Below are 19,324 nucleotides of genomic sequence, written 5' to 3' on the forward strand. Positions count from 1 at the left end.
CAGGACATTTATCCCCTTACTCCAGTAAAGCCCCAGCCTGGCCAATGGGGCTACTTGGATTTGCGCCACTGAACTTGCTAGCACAATTCTGAGAAGCCCTGCGTAGGGCTTCCAGGATCAAAAAGGGGGTTAGGATATGGTAGTCTCCTCTGCCAATCCCACCCACCCGGGCCTGATCTGCCTATGTCCCACCTACCACCATCTAGAAAACCCCCTCCCTGCCTCTGTTCTGCCCTCTTCTGCCCCTGTGCTGCTCAATGCTATACGTACCAGCACAGATGGCTGCAGCTCAGATCTGGCACTGATGGGACAGTACAGGCATCCCGCCAGTGTTCCCTACTCCCAAGTCATTGGAAGTGTGCTTTACAGCATGCTTGTGACACCTAGCACCAGCATAGCAGTCTCTGTGTTGGCACTAGCCCCGAATAGAATTGTGCTGTGAATGACGGTATTTTGCGTGAAAAATACCCTTAGATTAGAAATTTGGGATTGGTGATATGCTTAGTCTCCACTCCCCCTCAAATTTCAGCTATGGAACCTCTACAATTTGCTGCCTGAAGGATCCTTAGTCGTACTGCAAACTATGCTAGCAAGACCCTTGAAATTCTCCTGACAGAATGGAGGCGGGCAGTACACAACAGGCATGAATTATCTGTGTTATCACTGAATGGGGGACAGAAAAAAGTCTCTGCAATGGCAAACCTCTCTCCAGCCACAACACCCAAACAATCACATCTTGGAGCTGGTGGGAGAGTGATGAGCACATTCAGGGACACCTGATGACCGGCATCAGAAAGCACATTCAGTGAGAGCGCGCTATCAGCCCAAGGACACGATACACAAATGGAGGCTCGTCTGATGTGATGAGGGCATGCAGAAAAGCATTATCTGTAGCTGCTCCCACCACTTGAGCCCCCAATGCTCAAGGCTGAGCATCTTCTAGTACAAATGTTCTCGTGCTGATTATTTTTTCCACCCTGTGTGTGCACAGGGTTGGTGGCAATGCCAAGCTTGTCTTAGCAGAGAGCACAGACCATTGGGCCTGCTGGCAGTCCTGCTTGCTGCTCTGCTAAAGTATTCAGACACTCCCTAACTCCTGGAGGCAAACCAGTTTCTTGTGCAGTGATTTTCAACCAGTGTGCCAAAGCACATTAGTGTGCCATGACTGGTCCACAGGTGTGCTGTGGAAGTAAGTTTTGGGGTGGCTCATTTATTAGAAGGGCCATTGGGGGATGTGAGCCCCTGGCTGGCAATGTGGTGTGGCTTGTCAATTGCCCAAATATTGATGGTGTGCTTTGACAAATATAGCACCGTGTCAGTGTGCCATGAGATGAAAAAGATTGAAAATGGCTGCTCTTGTGAATCCCAGGACAGAACTGCCTCCTGTTCATGCCAGGCTCTGAGAAACCTTGTGCTTCTCCATCCCATCTTGTTCTTCTGCCGGTGTAACCTTCATTTCCTTTCAGTCCCCCATGTGTGGAACTTCCCACCCTGGACACGCACACGGCCTCTCTCTCTCTCTCTCTCTCTCTCTTCCTTCAAGTTCCTCCTCCAAATCCACCTTTTCCACCTGACCTTTGGTTGTTCTCATCAGCACAACCGTCGTCAGCATTAAGCGCTGTACTGGGATTTGCCCACATTCTGTGCTCTCAACTATCTTCCTGTGTTCTGTCTTCCTCTGAGTTCTTCCAATTGTGTTTTCTATAAACGTTCCTGGGGGCAGGGAGCATAAAATCAAAAATAGATAGAGGGGAAAACAAGGCCAGAAGCAGGACCCCACCTGTCTGGGCTGACTTAGCTCAGGAAGGCACCAGGCTGCTGATGGTGCTGCATGTCTATAGGAAATGGATGAATAAATGCATATAGACATTTGCCAGGAGCTTGCTTCTAAAAATGGTGTGGAACTGGTGGGGCTGGGTAAGCACAAGCTTGCCTGGAAGTCCACCTGTCAGACACTCTTCCCTTGCATTCCCAGTGGTGAGGGAAAGACACTCTCTGCGACGATCTTTTGTGTCACAGGAATGACTGGTGGTTGCATGGGCCGAGTGTGCTTGAGCACCTCACATGGCAATGGCAGCGGCCTTTGAAAAGCGGTGGGTGGGAGGCCTCTCCTCCAGAGTCCTTTGAAAAGCAGTGCTGCCGCTGCTGTGTGAAAGACACACTCAACCCAAGTGCTTCACAGAAGGAAGGATGCTTCTCATGTGGGTCGGGTGTGCTTGAGCACCTCACATGGCGGTGGTGCTTTCCAAAGGACTCAGTGGGGAGGCTCTGCCTCACCTGCCTCCCACCCTCCGCACACCCCAGTTCCTTTGCACCCCTCGCTTGCCAGCAGAGCCCTGTGCCCAGGCAGTGACATCACAAGGTCACATGATGCTGTGCTGTCACTTCCAGGTTCTGGGGGGGGAGGCGCTGGTGGCTTCACGCCCCCCATTCCCTCTGCCCTTTGGGAGCCTCCACAGGAGAAGTAGGGGGGTGTGAAGCCGCCAGCATCTCCTCCCCAGGGAGAACCTGGATGTGCCTGCCCTGCACCTTACAGCCCTGGCCTGACACCCGGGGCAGGTGACCCGCAAGCCCCCCCCCGTTCCACCTGTATAATTCATGACCAGCGGACTAAAGGGCAGGAAGGGAAAACTACATTTCCCAGCAGCACTAGGGACACATCTGCTCCCCACCGCCCACGTGAACCGGACCCCGCCCCTCGGGTGGGCGGAGCATCGCTCCGCGGGCTCCCTCTGCGGGAGGGCTCCTCCATTGTGACGTCACGGGGCTTCCAGAAGCCTGCCGCGGGTTTCCTCGGGGGGGCACGTGCGGTGGCGGCGCAGCCAATCAGAGGTTGTGGCGGCGGGAGGGGCGTGGCTGCCCGGGCGAGAGCGTGAGGGAAGGAGGCGGGCGCTCCCGTTTCCTAGAGACCAATGACAGCGGAGAATGGGAGTGACTGACTGGGGAGGCGAGACCAATGGGGGCGGGGAAGGGGGCGGGGCCGAGTAGGGGCCGTGTCGGAATGCGCCCGCCCTTCTGCCGTCCTCCTCCACTGAGAAGGGCGCTGCGGGGGGATGGACAACGCGGCGAACCAATAGGGGCCCCAGGGCGGCCGTTGCTAGGCGGGGGCGGGTCCCCAGGCGCGCCAGTTGCCCCGAGGGCGGCGAGCGGGCAGGACGGGCGGCGGCGACGGTGAGTGCGGAGTGGGAACGGAGGCCCCTCCCGCTGAGCTGTGGGAGGGGGCGAGTGCGGGGGCGGGGAGGCTCCACTGCGGCCGGGGGCGAGGGGCGCGCAGCGCCGTCCGGGCGGGGCCCCGGGGCGAGCGGCAGCAGCGCTCTCCGACCAGCGCGCCCCCCCTCCCCCGCGCGTGGTCGGGGCGGACGGGGGGCGGTGATGAGTAAGCGGCGCGGGGGGCGGCCGGCGGCGCTGCTGCGCGCTGACAGTCGGCGGCTGACTCGGGTGCTGCCGCTGTCTCCTCGCGGACGTCCTGCGCGCTCCGCTCGCGGCTTGACCAAACTTGGGCTTCTCCTCCGCCTGCTGCCATGCCGGCCATCCTGCTCTTCTGGAGCCGCGTCGAGAGGTACGCCGGCCGCGCTCGGCTGCCGGTGGAGGGCGTCCCGGGCGCTGCCTGCCTGCCTGCCTGCGCGTCAGGGGGCTGTGGGTGGCGCGGAAAAGCCGGGCTGCGGGGAGCGCCTGAGCCCCAGGACGGGTTGCGAGCGTGGCTGGCGCGCTCCGGGCCGGGACCGTCTGCTCCCGCCCAGCCGGGGAACTTGTTCGCGGAGAGCTCCTGCCGACCGGCCAGCCGCGCGTCTTGCGGCCGCTTCCAGCCCCCGGAGGAGGAGGATGCGCCCGGCCGCTCGTCCGGTGCGGTGTGATGCTGGGCAGCAGCCGCTTGGCGCCGCTCCTGCGGTCGGGGCGCGGGCAGGGGATCCCCGCGCGCGTTCTGGGCATCGCGGCTGGGAGGGTGCTGCTCGCCCCGGCTTGCCGGCGACTGCACCGAGCGCGCTCTGCGGAGGTAGGGGGCTGCCTCGGAGTCTTTCCCGCCCTGCGCTGGAGCCTGGGCCGGCAGGCGGCTCTAGGCACCGGGCTTGCTGCTCCTCGGGCGCCTGCGGAGGGAGGGAGACTGGCAGAGGATGTTCAGGGTCAGGCTGCAGCCTCTGAAAAGGAGCGCCTGGGCCTTGGGTGTGTTTGTGAAGTTCCGGTGAGTGGCGCCCCTTCCCCGCGCGGTTCTGGCTCGCCTTCGGGCGCCTTTGTCTCCTCGGTGGAGTGGTGAGTGGCAGCCCGCCCCGCCCCTGGCGACGTCTGGCTGGACCCTTAGGGGGAAACAAGCAGTGGACCTTGGCTGTGCCCCCCTCTGTGGAGGGGAGACTGGAAGCTTAGACTGCCCTTCCAGCGCCGGGGTCGCCCAGCCCCCTTGTGGCGCTCAGCCCCGAAGGCTTTCCAGCAGCCAGACCTGTGGAAGGGGCTGGCGCTGCCCAGGAAAGCCTCTGCTCCTTCCCGCACTGTGGCTCTTCAGCTGAAGGAGGGAGAGTCACAAAAGCAGCAGGCTGGGTGGAAATGTGCAGCAGCTGCTTCCAGGTGGGAGGGAGGGGAGTTTATCCAGGGACTGTGTCGTGTTTTACCAAAACCTGTGTGGGGTGTTGCTCCCGCAGGATGGCTAACCTGCAGGGTGTCAGACCTACAGGGCTTGGCAGCCTTCCCTACTGATGACATCACCCAGCCCCCGCTCTGGGAGAATCTCTCCACTCTGCTGGAGCGGTTGGTGCCTCCACTTGCTGTGGAGTTTCTTCTCCAGCTCTCCCTTCCCTGAAGCGGCAGCTCTGGGGTGGCCCATCCAGGCCGAAGGGAGGTTGGGTGTATGTTCTCCTCAGGACTGGTGCAAGATAGCGTCACCCCATTATACAGGGTCCCTTGTGGCGCCAAAGAGGATGCTGGCTGTGGCCCACCTGCCCCGGACTAGTGCTGTTAGTCCTGCCATCTCCAGCCACCCTTTGTGGTGCTTGGGCAGGTTGGGTCAGCTTGGAGTCCCCAGAGAGGCACACAGGATTCGTGCCAGCAGGGCCTGGGGTAGCCTTGGAAAAGACTGGCAGGTGGTTGGACTCAGGGGCATGTGAACTGCATTTCCCCCAAGCCCAGCTCAGGCCAACTGTGCAGGGAGGTGCTGTTTCTGTTGGTGGGGAAGAGGCTCTGGCCTAATCGCAGAGGGTGTAGTGGCTTGTATTGGAGGGGGGAGGCACCCCCAGTTTTCACAACTAGCCCTGCCTGTCCCTGATGCTGGGGATGTTGTCCTTCTTGGTCAGCTTACCACTTGGTTTCTTGGGAGTTGTCTTCTGGGTGTATTGAGCTGCATGGCAGGATCAGACCAGCTGGTTCCCACAAGCTACCTTGGGAATGTCTGCCCCAGTTGAAGGGCTGTGGATTCTCTGTCGCTCTTTGGCACATTCAGGAGCTGCCACGAGGGAGCCATCTGGGTGGGGGGGCTACCTTTTTTTTGGCAGCAGCTTGGCATTTAGCGCCCACTTCTTGGGCCCCCTCCCAGTGCTTAGGGGCCGCATGTGGCTAACAATAGAGCTCCCACAGTGCTAATGGGGGAGGCTTCTGCTGCCCCCCCCCAGCTGCTGGAGGCTTATTGCTAGCAACTGAGCTCACTAATTAGCACAGGGAATTGCGGCTTCTGTGTCAGCAGCGCCGCCTTTTCAGGAGAGGGCTGTGTGTGATGCGGTCTGGGGGTGCTCTGGATCCTGTATGTCAGTCAGCATGGGGTGGGGGAGGGAGAGTATCCCTGTCAGCCTCTTCCTGTTGTGTAGCAGAGAGGCAGGTGGCAGCTTTGGGGCTGTGCTCATATTCGGCTTTAGGGAGCCCTCTGCAGCTCTGAGCAGCTGCTCTGGTACTGTGCACAGACCCCTCCCCAAAGAAAGTGCTGACCTAGTTTTCCTGCTGCCTTTTGTTACAGAGCAGCCTCGGATACAGCTGTGGTCACCTGCCCCAAACAGAGCTCTTGGCTGCTTTCCTCCTCTGCCTTGATGTGGGCCCCTTGAGCCAGGGCCGTCCGAGGAGGGAGCTGCCACCATTCTGTCGCCCTTGATTCTCCATCAGGAAACTAAGACTGGTCACCCTACTTCATAGCCATGGTGTGAAGGATGGAAGCGGTCAGGTCCCTGCAACTTATGCGGCATGCTGAGTTGTACAAGTGTTCCCCTTTGCATGGCCCAGAGCCCTAGCAGTTCTGTCGGTACATTGGAGCAGAAGAATTTTGTTGTGCTTGGAAACCTGGCCTGTGAGTGTTGGCATCATTTTCTATACTTGACTGTCCCACATCATCAGCTGCACGTGTTCTATGAGAGCCTGGGCTGAAACAAAAGATCATTTGCTCAGGGACTGTCCACAAGACTGTCTGACCAGAGCCTGGGGAGGGGCCTTGCTGTGTTTTTTAAGGGGGTGGAGGGTCTCTGGTGGGGTAGCCTTGCAGGAGGTAGCAGAGCACGTGGCTCCATTTTGTGTGCAGTAGGGTCTGGGAAGGCCTCTAGTTCTGTCACAGTCTAGTTCTGATCCAGGGTTGGAATATGTTACCAGTACTTGGAGAGGAAAGGGACTCGAACCTATAGGCCTCTGGTTCCCTTGGCTGGAGCACTAGCAGAGAGAGCTAGGGAGAGCAGTCTACCTGCCAGGGCTGGTTTTAGTGCTGGAGTGTGGTTACTTTCAAGCCAAGCCACAGCCAGCTAGACATGGCAGGACCCTGGTTTTGGGGCTATGGGAAGCAGGTGGCCATGACACTCCTCCTCCAAGAACCCCTCTTTCTTCCTTTTCATGTGGGCTGATGCTGATTGCAAAACAACCGTGTGCCCACTCCTGCCTCTGCAGCTTGTGCCTGCAAGTGAGAGCCAAGGAAGGAAAGGTGGGGCTGTGTCTCTACATTGCCTCTGGCCCTTGTTGGACATGTGCAGCTCCCTGGGCTCTCGCCTTCCCTGAGAGCCTGTCTGAGCATCAGGGTCTGCTGGAGAGGCTCTCTTCCATGTATGGTAGGAACTTGAGAGGTTCTTCTGGTTAAGGGCGCCTCTGTCACAAGGGAGGCCTGCTTTTGTCCCATTTGGGGGCCTTTTCTCTGCCAGGCTGAGGCCACCTTTCTGGCCCACCACCAGTTGGTGGCTTAACTGGAGGTCCATGGACTCTGCACTGCTGCGTGTTGACTTGTTTTATGGTGTATTGAATAGCGGTGATGGTGCAAGTTGCTGATCTGTTAGCTGTTTTGGTTGTATTGCCAAACAGAAATGGGGAATGCAAATGTCTTTGATAATAGATGAACCAGTGCCTGGGCTGCCTCTCTCTGTGATTCAGCCTCAGCATTGCCAGCTTGGTGTGTGACAGTGAGAGGTAAAAACAGGAAGAGGGCCTGTGTCTGCCTTTGAGGAACTGTCAGAGCGCATTTGAGATTCCTAGAGTTGTGCAAAGAGGACTCTGAGAGCACATGAGCAAAACTGAATCCTTCTGAGCCAAGAATATACTCTTGGTTGGCAGCATGGGCTGCAGGGGGAGGGGCTGGGGAGAAGCTATCCCAGCCTGGCACCACCTGCACCGGAGTCCAGCAAAGCAGCCAATGCACCTTCCTGCAAACGAGAGCCATGGTCAGAGTTTGATCAGGGATGGTGCCAGTGGTCTCTCGTGTTGAAGGGGGAGTGTCTTGTCTCTCTAGATGGGGCAGTGGCTATCCATGAGTTCATGCAATAACTTTGGAAGTTACCCTTTGTTTTCTGTCTGTAAAATGGAGATTGTGAGGTTAGAAAGAGGAGATGTTGAAAGCGTTCCCAGCCAGTGGTGTAGCTAATGATCGTGTAGCCTGGTGCCAAGCTCAAAACAATGCCCCAGAAGTGATGTCACACCCAGGCTTTTTAAAAAGTGAAATCAGGGAGGGGACCCACCTCCTTCCCCCAGCAGCTCACCCACTTGCTCTGCCGCCTCCTCCAGCCAGTGGCACAGCTAAGGCATCTATCTGCTACCTGGGGTCAAAGATGATTTTGTAGCCTTCCCACCACAACAAAATCAAATTTAAGTAAATAAATAAAAAGTGTGCTCCTTATTGGTTAGAGACACTGTCCTGGAGTGAAGAGGGACAGTTATTCTCCCCCTGCTAAATATAAGAGGAGCACCACTTGAAAAAGTACCTCATAACCAGTTAGCAGGGTTGACATTAATAAGATAAATGGAAGTGAGAGCTGACTCATATTAACACCTTACTGGTTCTGTATGGTATCATAACATCTCATCGGTTCTCAGAACAATCAGTCCTTTAGATCATTGAGTATCCACTTTTTGTTCCATAAGGCAGTTGTGTTTTCATTTTCTGCTTAATTGACCATAACTTTTGATAGAATACAGATATTCCAATGCTGTTTGTTGCATTGCATTCTGCATTAATTTACCTTTCCAATGATATATAACATGATGGTATTATTTGTACTTACCAATTTATTTTCACATTTTTTTGGCCACTAGTGTCGAGCTCAGCTTGTTGCCCCCCTAAAACTTGTTGCCTGGTGCAACTGCTACCCCTGCACCCCTTTAGCTATGCCAGTGTTCCCAGCGTACCTTTTTGATGCTAGACCATGGAAGAGGCCCAGATGGCCAGGCTAGTAAAGCTCCCTCTGGCAGAGGCTTTGGAGAATGGCAGGGCCAGGCAAGAGGGATTGGGACCACTTGCTTCTGTGAGCGCGCCTGGGTTGCCTGTGGAAGGCACTTGATTCAGTCCTGGCGAGAGCTCTGGGTAGGGCCAGGAAAGGCCTTTTTCTGCCAGAAGCTCTGGATAGCCTTTGCCTATCAGTGACCCCGGTGGGCGAGGGGGCTGCTTTGCATCCAGGTCTCCAGGAAGTGCCATGGGGCTGCCCCCTGTGTCTCTGCCCCAGGTCACGTCTCTGGTTTGAAGTGTTCTGCAGTGTTTCTTGAGGAGCTGCAGACACTCGCCTGGCTTCAGCTGGGCTTGTGAGTGCTTCAAAAATAGCCTCCCACCATCACAAGATGTCTCCGTCTCACAGCTCCATTCTCTCTTGTCTTCCTGCTGGTACATGATTGGAACATGTCCCCGCGTGAACTCCCAGTGCTGCGCTGTGGGGAAAGTTCTTTTAAGGCAATCTGCAAAAGCACAGAAGGGGAAGGGAGAGAAGGAGGGACTAATTAGTCTTCTGTTCTGCTGCGCCTAGTGGAGCTTGTGTCAGACGCTCTGTCTGCTGGCTGCCCCAGCCCCCTTTCCTGGGGACTGAGCTGGGCTAGGAGGGAGCCTTCCTTGTGCCCCTTCACTGCATACTGCTGTTGCGACCAGAGCAGCTGCTTTCCCCCCACCCCTTTTGAGTGCGGCCAGGTTGTTGCTTCCCAAGACTCCTGTCTTGCACCCACCTATTTGTGGACAGGGAGAGCAGCCTCCCTCTCAGGTTACCTGTCACATGGGTTCCTCCAAATAACCTCACCGCTTGCGCTGGCCGTGCACTCTGCCCTGCTGCTCTTGCAGAGGAAGGGTGAGTGAGCCTCCTTGAAATGTTGTTTCTTCACCCACTGAGCGGAGCTGGGCTCTGCAGGACTGCAAAAGGTTTCTTGGCAGCCAGTGCTTAACACCGGAGTGCTACAGAATTTGTCTCTTGGTAGCCCAGCTTGGCACTTGCATTGTCTGGCGACGTGAGCTCATGGGGGAGCTGCAGAGGTTGGGGGTGGGGAGGCCAGGAGAAAGTCCTGACAGCTGTTTGGCACCGGTCCCCTGACCCCTGTCCTTCTTTCAGGAACAAAGAGTCGGCGGCTGGGACCGTCTCCGCCATGGGGAAGGACTACTACAAGACCCTGGGGATCCAGTCGGGGGCCAATGAAGATGAGATCAAGAAAGCCTATCGGAAAATGGCCCTGAAGTATCATCCCGATAAGAACAAGGATCCCAATGCAGAGGAGAAGTTCAAGGAGATTGCTGAGGCCTACGATGTGCTGAGTGACCCCAAGAAACGGGCCGTCTACGACCAGTATGGGGAGGAGGGTAAGTGGGGTGGGGCTGCTGGGTCTGTCAGCCAGCTAGTTCTTGCATCCCCAGACTGGCATTTTGCTCTGGCCCACAGTCCCTTCCTGTCCACAGGGGCAGGCCTCCTGGCTCAGCCCTGGGCCTGGGGTGCTAGAGGTCCCCAACTGAGTGCCCGTCTGGCATCTCCAGGGAGGGCAGAGAATTGCTCCCCTCTCAGACCCTGCAGAGCCACAAGCGGCCTGTGCTGACGTCACTGAGCAGGCCAAGGGGCTGGCTTGCTGCGAGGCAGGCTCCCTGTGTTGGCCTCCTGTGAAGCAAGCCGGATTGAGGGGTGGGTGGAGAAGAGTGCCTGGTCTTGTGTGGCGATAGCTGGGTCCAGTCTGGTTTCCAGAAGAGCAGCGGTTTCTCTGGGAAGGATTTCTCTTGGTAGCCTCTGGGCTGTGTTGAGCAGGCAGCCTCTATCTGGGGATCTGCAGGGGAGAAACTCCTTCCCTGTGGCGTCACCAAGGCCTGGCATGTGCCTTTGGCTGCTTCCTTTTCAGTACATGCTGCCTGGCGAGGTCCTGTTTGAGTGTCTTTCCCAGCTTCTCATTTTGTAAGCAAGTCTGGGCTGCTGGAAAGTTCTGCAGCCGGGGGAGAAGGATGGCCCTGGGAAGAGCTCTGGCATTGATCAGATTCGTTTAAGCCTTGCTGTACTGAACGGCCTCCTGTGCAATTGCCGACCTGTGGGTCCTGGCCCAGAACATGCAAGGCCTTGGGTGATCCGCAGTTCTGCAGGTTGAGCAACGTAGGTGTCTGGGCTTTGTGTATATGGTGCTTCCAAAATTCCAAAAGTTTTTGAAGACTTTAGCGTGGGGTGTCTGCAAAGAACGGTTGGGAGGGACCTGGGAGGTCAAGGTTACTAGCCTGTGCAGCAGAGTGGTGGTGGCAGAGCCCAGTTCCCTGACTGATGGGAGCGTTTTGCAGCCCCTTCTCAGTCTCTCTCCCCCTGCTTTGTCTCTTCACCATGACCTTCTCCACAGCCTGCAGGGGTCGAAGTCTTCTCTCTTGCTTGTGGATTTTCCAGAGGCGCCTGGTGGGCCACTGTAGGGAACAGTCTGCTGGACAAGGCAGGCCCCCTTTGCCCTGGGCCAGCAGGGCTTTTCTGATGTTGGTAACACTTTTTTCAAAAAGTGTATGCTGAAATTGTGACAAAGGGGTGAAACAGGATGGGGGGAAGAAGATAAGATCAGGCACAGCTTGGGGAAACTTGGAGGTGCAGCAAGAGCAGCTGCTCCCCCCCCCCAAAAAAAGCTGCCCTGAGGCAGATGCTCCAAGTTCTCCTCTGACTGGGCCGTCTAATTATGCCACCGTTGTGACTGACAAGAAGTAATTGCAGCTCTCAGCTGCTAACTGCAGCCTCCCTGTGGGAGGAAAGTCAGGGTGGTTCTTGGAAAAGATTTCCCTGGGCAGAGCCGAGGAGTGTTGGGAGGCTGAACAGGAAAAGAGGTCAGGTGCGGGGTCAGAGGCGACTGCTCTGCTCCTGGGGGAGGAAGGCAGAAGCTGCAGCTGCTGCAAAGTGGGCAGGGGGGTGGAGGCGGAGCCTTTTGCTTGGCTGCTTTGGGGGGCCAAGGAGCTGCCCGTTCAGTGTTTCCAGTACCTTTCCTTGGGCAGTGGGGGATTGGCAGCACTTGCGTGTGTGGCTCTCAGGGGTTAGGGTTGCCCCAGACCCCTCCTTTGTGTGTCTCTTTGACCTTCTGGCTTCGTGTCTGAGGACCAAACTGGGAAGATGAGCAGCTCTCTGGGGTGGCCTTACCATCGGGGTTTCCCATGCGCCCACGCCAGCACTCCCTTTGCCAGCCCAGGCACAAGGACAGCTCCTGCTTTTGCCCCTGGATTGCTGAGAGCCAGAACTGTGGGTGGCTTGGAGGGGTGCTGGATGCAGAGGGAGATGGAGGGTTCTGCTGTCAGGCAGCAGGCCCAGCGCACTGACCTCACGCAGGGCCTCCAGTGGACAGTTGGGTAGGAGTTGAGGTTGCTGTGCTGAAAGGTCCTTGGTAGCGCCAGGGAACTTTCTAGGGTCATCTGCGCCACAGCTGGCAGGAGGAAGCCAGACGTGGATGGGGGAATCCCCCAACATGTGCCTGCTTGCTAGTGTTCAGTAGGGTGCCATCTTGTTTTTTAGCCCTGAGTTTGGTTGTGTTTGGTTTCTCTTTGAACCTCTTAACAGGTGGTGGTGGTTCTCTTTCAGGGCTCAAAACAGGCGGCGGCTCCTCCGGCAGCTCAGGGAACACCTTCCACTATACCTTCCACGGAGATCCCCATGCCACCTTCGCCTCCTTCTTTGGGGGCTCCAACCCCTTTGACATCTTCTTCAGCAGTGGCCGTTCCCGGGTGTTCAATGGCTTTGACCATGATGACATGGATGTTGACGATGACAGTGATGACCCTTTCAGCGCCTTTGGTCGGTTTGGCTTCAATGGCATCAGCGGTATGCACCGGCGGCACCCAGAGCCCATCCATATGCGCCGGAAGGTACAAGACCCGCCAGTGGTGCATGAGCTGAAGGTCTCTCTGGAGGAAATCTACCACGGTGCCACCAAGCGGATGAAGATCACCCGACGGCGGCTGAACCCAGATGGGAGAACAATGCGGACCGAAGACAAGATCTTGAACATTGTCATCAAGCGTGGGTGGAAAGAGGGCACCAAGATCACCTTCCCCAAGGAGGGAGATGCCACCCCGGACAACATCCCAGCTGACATTGTCTTTGTCTTGAAGGACAAGCCGCATGCGCACTTCAGACGGGATGGGACAAACGTCATCTACACATCCATGATCAGTCTTAAAGAGGTAGGCACTTGGCTCGGGTTCCTGGGTGTGAGCTGGGAATCCTGGTGGGCTGGATTTCTGTGTGTGTTGTGCTGTGAAGAGGGGCCCATTCATGCTGGGTCATGAACAGGGGGGTGGGTGTGGTGGTGGTAGGGGAGGACAGAGGCTGTCAGCAACTAGGACTCCCTGCTGGGTTTTCCTGGCCGTTGGTTGCAGTGTGAAGCTGCTGCCCTCTTCTGGAAATGAGTGCCTTGCACTGGCTGTCTGGTGCAATGAACAGAGTGTCCATTCTCAGGCATGGAGGAGAGCCTGGCTTCTGTTCTGTAAGGGACAAGTTCTTGGGTGGTATAGCAGCACCATTGAACGCCTGCAAGAGGAAGCCCTGGGCTCTCGCCACATTATGTGGGGCAGAAGGGGGTTTCCTGGAGGGGGAGGGTTACATGGTCAGCATTGTGCTTGTGCTTTTAGAGAGAAAATAGCTTTTCTGTGACAAGTTGGCATGTCTGTTACATGTGTCTTGATGCTTTGCTTTGCTGAAAGACACTGCAAGGTCACAGTAAACGCAGGAAGCTGATAAGATTGTTTACCACTTTCCCAGAGAGTTGACCTTTCTCTGAAAAGGGAAAGGAATCTGTGGGACCCTCCCGACTGGATCTGTTCAGCTACCTTCTTGTTGCCCACCTCCCATTGCCTTCTAGTTGTGGCACTCTGCATGTGCTAGCAGTTGTAGCAGGGCCATATACGCATCTTTGCTGAGTTCATGTTCCATGTGAGAAATACCTTAAGGAAGCTGAGGTGTGGTGCAGGCCGGGGCTGGGGGGGGAGGGGGAGATTCACCCATGGCAGCACCTTGGTACAGGTTCAAATTGAATGGCCTTGGGCAGACTGCTCTTGACTGAACTGTGCTGGCAAGGTGCAAGGAGGAGTGTCCTTATTCCTGTAGCCTGGCAGAGGCCTGCCCCAAGGCCTTTCCAGAACACTTCGCAGCCAAAGGCTCCATCCCCAGCGTATTGCTGTCCCAAACCAAGGGGAAATGGAGGGTGAAAGGCTTGAGATGCTGGGGTCTCTGACCAAGTGCTGCAGGGAGGTGGACTTCCTTGGGGGCGTCCTTTCCTCCCCTCCTCTGCTCATTGGGATGCTCATTGCCATGCGCTGAGTCCTTCCCCATTCTTGCCTTCTTTCTTGGGCCAGTGAGATGCTTGTTGGCCCCCAGACTTTGCAGTCCTTCGTTCAGTAAGCAAGTTAAGAGCAGCGAGAAGTGACCAAACCTGAAAGAGAGCCTGGTGAGCTGGCTCAGGCCTTCCCTCTGGCTTGGCCTGTGCAGGGATGGAGTGGGCACCCACCCAATGTGGGGCCTTCGCTTTGCATGCCCCGCCCCACCCTTAGAGTCCTCTGTGGGGACCGATAAGGTTGCAGGTGCTCTAAATTATTATTATTAACAACAGTCTTTATATACTGCTTTTCAACTACAAGTTCACAAAGCGGTTTACAGAGAAAAATCAAATAACTAAATGGCTCCCTGTCCCCAAAGGGCTCACAATCTAAAAAGATGCAAAAGAACACCAGCAGACAGCCACCAGAACAGACAGTGCTGGGGTGAGGTGGGCCAGTTACTCTCCCCCTGCTAAAAAAAGGAGCACCCACTAGAAAAAGTGCCTCTTACCCAATTAGCAGGTTGTTGGTGAGTCCCAAGGAGTGGTTGACCCCTGGGGCCAGCAGCACGTCCTCCATTTTCATGAGACCAGCACGACCAGCTGCCACGTCTGCTTTCTGTGGGGCTCATGCACTGCTTTTTTCAGGAACTGGGTTGCAGTATGAGATCCTTCCTAATGGACTCCAGAGGGTCTTCTTTCTGCATATCACTGTAAGAGTTCTCCCTGCTCTCCTGGTGACCAGATCTAGGGAGTCAGCTGTCAGCACCCTCTCCAAATGTTTCTTGGCAACATTCTAGGCTCATGCTTTAGTGCAGTGGTCTTCAACCTTTTTTGTGCCCCAAGAAATGAGACCTCAAGTATGAGACTGGGGACCCACAGCCAACCCCGCCCTCCTCCTGGGACCCAGTCTGCCCACTCCTGTCTCTACCTGTCCCATTTCCCCCCACTTCTTATGTCTTTGCAGCAACCCTGTCAGGTGGCAACCTGAGTAGGGCCAGACTTGGGAGCTGTGGGGCAAGACAGCGAGAAGAGGCTGTGCAGAATTAGATCAAGAACTTGGTTTTGATAAGGCAGTCCAATGATTGGAGTGGATCCCAGCCCTCCCTTGCACAGGCTTTGAAAAGTTGCCGTGACCCCCCAAATGAGGCTTTGTGCCCTGCTGGGGTCATGACCCACTTGCAGTGCTGATTTGACTGGGGAGAAGGACTTGAGTGTTGCTGGCAGGAAGAGGGACTAAGGGGGCATGCTGGGGAGATGGGGAGAGAGACTTCTGGCAGGCAAAAGACATGAACAGGCCTGTCTCAGGAAGGGGCCATGTGTGTTGGCAGGGAGCTTTGGAAGTCAAGGGGCCAGAGAGACAGGGTGTGTGATGCAGGGGGCTGAAGACCATCAGCTGAGTCAATGCTCCTGTCTGCAGCCGGTTGCCTCTCTTCATGGGGGCACATCTTGTCCATTCACTTGGGGACATTTCTTCGGTGACATCCTGGGCTAAGGCAGGGCTGTTGGTGCTCTGCACGACTTCTCCCACACTACTGTTATGGCCTCTGTAGTAGCTGCTCTGTCTGTTGTGTCCCTCTGGGGCAGACTTGGGGAATCTTAATTGGGCAGTTTGTCGGGTTTGGGTCTGCAGATGGGGCAGAAGCTTGATCTTGCTGCTGCAAGACCTCTGGCTCGAGCCCCCTTGTGCTGAGGTGAAGTGTTGTCTTGAGTAGTGGTGCACTGGAGAGCTTCCACCAGTAGTCTGGCTCCCCAGCATGACCAGGTTGCAGCTTGAGGTGGATGGGGAATGAGGAGGCTTGAGCAAAGCAGGGAAGTCCGCTGTGGTTCCAGGAGCCCTTGCCCTCTTGATTTGGGACTGTGTTGCTGCCATTCCAGGCCTCCTTGAAGCTAGCAGGTGAGGGCAGTGGCAAGCATCACCTTCCTGGAGTAAGATCCCTTGTGCCTGCTGCTGAAAGCCAGGCCCTCTCCCAGGATCCTGCTTTCATAACATGTTGAAACCTGCTGGCTCCCACAAGCACAATGCCACCTCCAGCCTGGGATCCCTGCCTGGCAATTGGTCTATGAAGTCCCTCTAAACTCAGCCAGGACAGTCCTGGAAGTGTATCTTGGGCTCTGGGAAGTTTGGGGTTGGCTCTGCATTGAAAGGACACAATCTTTTCCTCCTCCGGTCCTGATGGCCCTGAGTGTGCCTCCACATGGCACTTGGTCTGACACTTCCTTTCTCCTCTCCTTTTTTCAGGCCTTGTGCGGCTGCACCGTGAACATTCCTACCATCGACGGGCGTGTCATCCCCCTGCCCTGCAGCGACATCATCAAGCCAGGCACTGTGAAGAGGCTGCGTGGCGAGGGGCTGCCTTTCCCCAAGGTCCCCACCCAGCGCGGAGACTTGATTGTCGAATTCAAAGTCCGTTTCCCGGACAGAATAGCCCCCCAGACCCGACAGATCCTCAAGCAACACCTCCCCTGCTCCTAGAGTCGTCGCCCTGAGCCCGCTGACCGTCTGCCAGCAGCTTGCCCTCTGTGCTGCAATGCTCCACGCGTGTGAGCTGGTGTGCACGTGGCCTGCACCATCACAGGGGCTACGCTATGGCCCCTGCTGCAAACCACACACCCCTTCCCCAGAAGCTCTGGCCTGGTTTGTGTGCCCTCTTCCTTTTTCCCTTGGCCAGGAGCCTGGCGCACTGCAAGTGGCTCCCTTCTGAGCCTGGTTTCTCTGCCTTTGTGTGAGCCTTGAGGCTCCAGTGTGCCTCTGTCCCTTGGGAGGTTTTGGCTGGTGAAGAGCAGATAGCATCATGCTGGGCAGCAAAAGGGATGTGATACCTGGTGTAAATAAGTCTCCAGCACCTCTCACCTGTCCACAGATTGTCTCCTCATCATTTTAGGGTGCTCTTGCTGTGGCAGCGGACTTAAAAGCCCCAGAGCTGCCCAGTCCTGTGTCAGGCCCCAACTGACAGTATCCAGTGGCCATCCTGTGCTGTGCCTGCATCTGGGCAGAGTATGAAGCTCTGGCCCACCACCTTCATTTCTGAGCACACAGGACTTCTGGTTTTGCAGACTAGTCCAGACCAGACCAGGGGGCTCTCCTGGGACAGAACTCGGCATGCTGGCAGGCCATGGCCCTGTTTTGGCACTGCAGGGCCAGCGACAGACCAGGGAACCAGCAGCACTAGAGGTCCTTTTTTGCCAGGTCAACCTGAATTGATGCTTCCTTGTTTTGAACTCTGAATAGAAACCTCCTAAGGATTGGCCTCTCCCTGTTCTGTTGGGTTCCCCAGTGCGGTTCCTCTGAAAACTCTCTTGGGGGGGGGAAGCGCCTCCCCCTTTCGGACTGAAAGAGTATGGCAAGTGTTATGGGTCAGAATTGGAGGCCGGGGCATTGCTTGGCTAGTTTTCAGGGGTGTGGGGGAAAGGCCAGTGTGTGTGCTGGGTGTCTTCAGGGAGAGGGCTGGGCTTGGGGGGGAGGAATCTGAGAGCAGCCATTGGTGGGGAGCTGTCAGAAGGCTGCAGTAAGAAACACTGCAAGGCCCCGCCACACAAAATAGTGGGAAACCTTAGAACATTTTTATCCTTGTCAGCTGAAGGTTGCTGGGAAAATGAGCTGTTCCTGGGCCTGGCTTTTTAATAAGGTTCTGGAGCTGCTTTTCAAAAGCACTCCCCCCCCCCCATAAGATGTGGTGCCAAAACTCTCTTTCACAGGATTCCCAACTTCCATCTTTGTTTGAATGGGGATATTTATTCAGACTTGGAGTGGGAGAGACTGCCTTCCGCCTCCTCTGTGTCCACCACTGTGGCTGGACTTACTTCCTATGTTCAGGTAACTTGTGGAGCAGGCCTTGTGGCTGTCACTTCCACTGGCTTTGGGAGCTGACACAAAGCAAACTCTTTTACCTGTGGCAGGGAGGAGTGTGCCACTGCTTGGCGCACTGCCGCTTCCTGTATAGCTGTACAGAACCTGATGTGTCAGAGTCTTTTAATGTGCAATTTTGAGGGGGAAAATTAAAACTGTTACGCAGTGTTAGAACTTATCAACCAGTTTGAATGGTTAAGACAATGCCTTTTTTGCACCCTCCAGTGTGTGTGTGTGTGTGTTTAAAATACAAAAAAACTGGTTGGGCAGGAGCAGATGGGTGAGAGTTGGGGGTGAAGGTGGCAACAGAGCCTTTGGGGTTTTTCTCCATTTTCGGGGAGTCCCGGGGTGGTTTTATAGCAGTTTTTTTGTATTTCTCCTCCTTTTGTAATGTCCTGTATTAATATTTAAAAATAAAGTATTTTAAAAATAATGGCTGTGAGGTCTTCAGTGATTGTCATGTGATGTAATGGGGCTACCCTAGACGTGTACATCTGTTGCAGCAGAAAGCTGCGTCTTGAGATGACTTTGAGAGGGAGGCAGCAGCAACTTTCCTAGATTCGTAGCCCATATGAACAGACACACAAAATGCCACAGATGCAGACATGTTCCCTTTTCTGAAAGGAAATTCACTGCGACTGGCTTCTTCCTGGAGGCTCCAGTGGTGTCACTTGGCTTGTCTTTCTAGTATGGCTGCCCTCGGTGATGACCTCTAGGTTCCCCCAGCAGATGGATCAGCCCTGGTCAGCCTTCCACTACAGAAGATCTGGACCAACGTGGTGTGAGACAATGCAGTTATTCATGCCCTGTCAGCCCCCCCAGACTTCCTAGGTTTGCCAGGTCTTGGAGTTGCACCCAGTTGTTCAAAACTGCAGCCCTTTTTTAGCCCCAAGGTGGAAAGTGCATCATTCTGTTGAGGCCATGCTAGCAAGTATTCAGGCCATGCTTGGCAGGCTGGTCCATCAGTCCTTGGTATCTCCTGTTAAGGGGCTTGTCACAGAAGAACTGGGGAAGAACTGTTGCTCTCTGCCGGAGTCCCTGGGGAACTCTTGTCAGTCCAGGGTGTAAGCCAAATGAGCCAGGCGAATTTATGGTCTGATCCCCAAGTAAAGCAGAGGTTTTTTTGGCCAGTAGAGTGTGTCACCTGGTGCAGTCCACACCTGCTGCACCCCTCTAGTGACACCACTGGTATGAAGCATCCTCATCTGTGCACAAGGTATTATGTGACTAAGCAGTAAGTGAGAAACTGTTTCTCACTGGACATCCAGAGACTGATGCGGTGGTGCCTGGGGCTGAGTGGCTACACCTTTCAGTGTTTTGATCTCTTGCACTTTCTGGGGAAGGCAGAATGAAACAAATATAAAATCAATATTTACTAGCAAAACTTGGCCCACATTGTAATTTAAGGAGCATGTGGAGTGCGCAATCCAGCCCAATGGGCTGCTGTTACACTGATACATTCTTCGAACATCTGGCTTGAGGGAGAGTCCTGTGGAACTGCAAAGTGCATCTTGAATTGTCTAAATTTGTTGGCATAACAAATGG

The 19,324-nt window shown here is 55.5% G+C and overlaps 1 protein-coding gene across 4 annotated transcripts; it reads left to right on the forward strand.

Annotated features, from left to right (window-relative positions):
- The first annotated feature begins 3,114 nt into the window (after nt 1-3,114).
- Nucleotides 3,115-18,212, forward strand: DNAJB5 (DnaJ heat shock protein family (Hsp40) member B5). 4 transcript variants are annotated; one of them, XM_066616631.1, is made up of 4 exons: nt 3,115-3,171; nt 9,741-9,985; nt 12,198-12,799; nt 16,172-18,212. In XM_066616631.1, exons 2-4 carry the CDS (start codon nt 9,775-9,777, stop codon nt 16,403-16,405), a joined length of 1,047 nt encoding a protein of 348 aa, XP_066472728.1. In that variant the 5' UTR covers nt 3,115-3,171; nt 9,741-9,774; the 3' UTR covers nt 16,406-18,212. The 4 variants fall into 4 exon arrangements, with proteins under 4 accessions (XP_066472728.1, XP_066472727.1, XP_066472726.1 ...); XM_066616630.1 differs by lacking the exon at nt 3,115-3,171 and adding an exon at nt 3,399-3,559; XM_066616629.1 differs by lacking the exon at nt 3,115-3,171 and adding an exon at nt 4,043-4,180.
- Nucleotides 18,213-19,324: the final 1,112 nt, after the last annotated feature.

This window comes from Tiliqua scincoides, chromosome 2, assembly GCF_035046505.1.
Source record: "Tiliqua scincoides isolate rTilSci1 chromosome 2, rTilSci1.hap2, whole genome shotgun sequence".
Taxonomy (NCBI): Eukaryota; Metazoa; Chordata; class Lepidosauria; order Squamata; family Scincidae; genus Tiliqua; species Tiliqua scincoides.

Excerpts from the sequence above, each read along its gene's own strand:
- DNAJB5 (XM_066616629.1), top strand. The coding sequence starts at position 4,113 with ATGTTCAGGGTCAGGCTGCAGCCTCTGAAAAGGAGCGCCTGGGCCTTG. Across the intron at positions 4,181-9,740 it reads GGTGTGTTTGTGAAGTTCCG|GAACAAAGAGTCGGCGGCTG; the intron begins GTGAGTGGCGCC and ends TCCTTCTTTCAG. Across the intron at positions 12,800-16,171 it reads CCATGATCAGTCTTAAAGAG|GCCTTGTGCGGCTGCACCGT; the intron begins GTAGGCACTTGG and ends TCCTTTTTTCAG.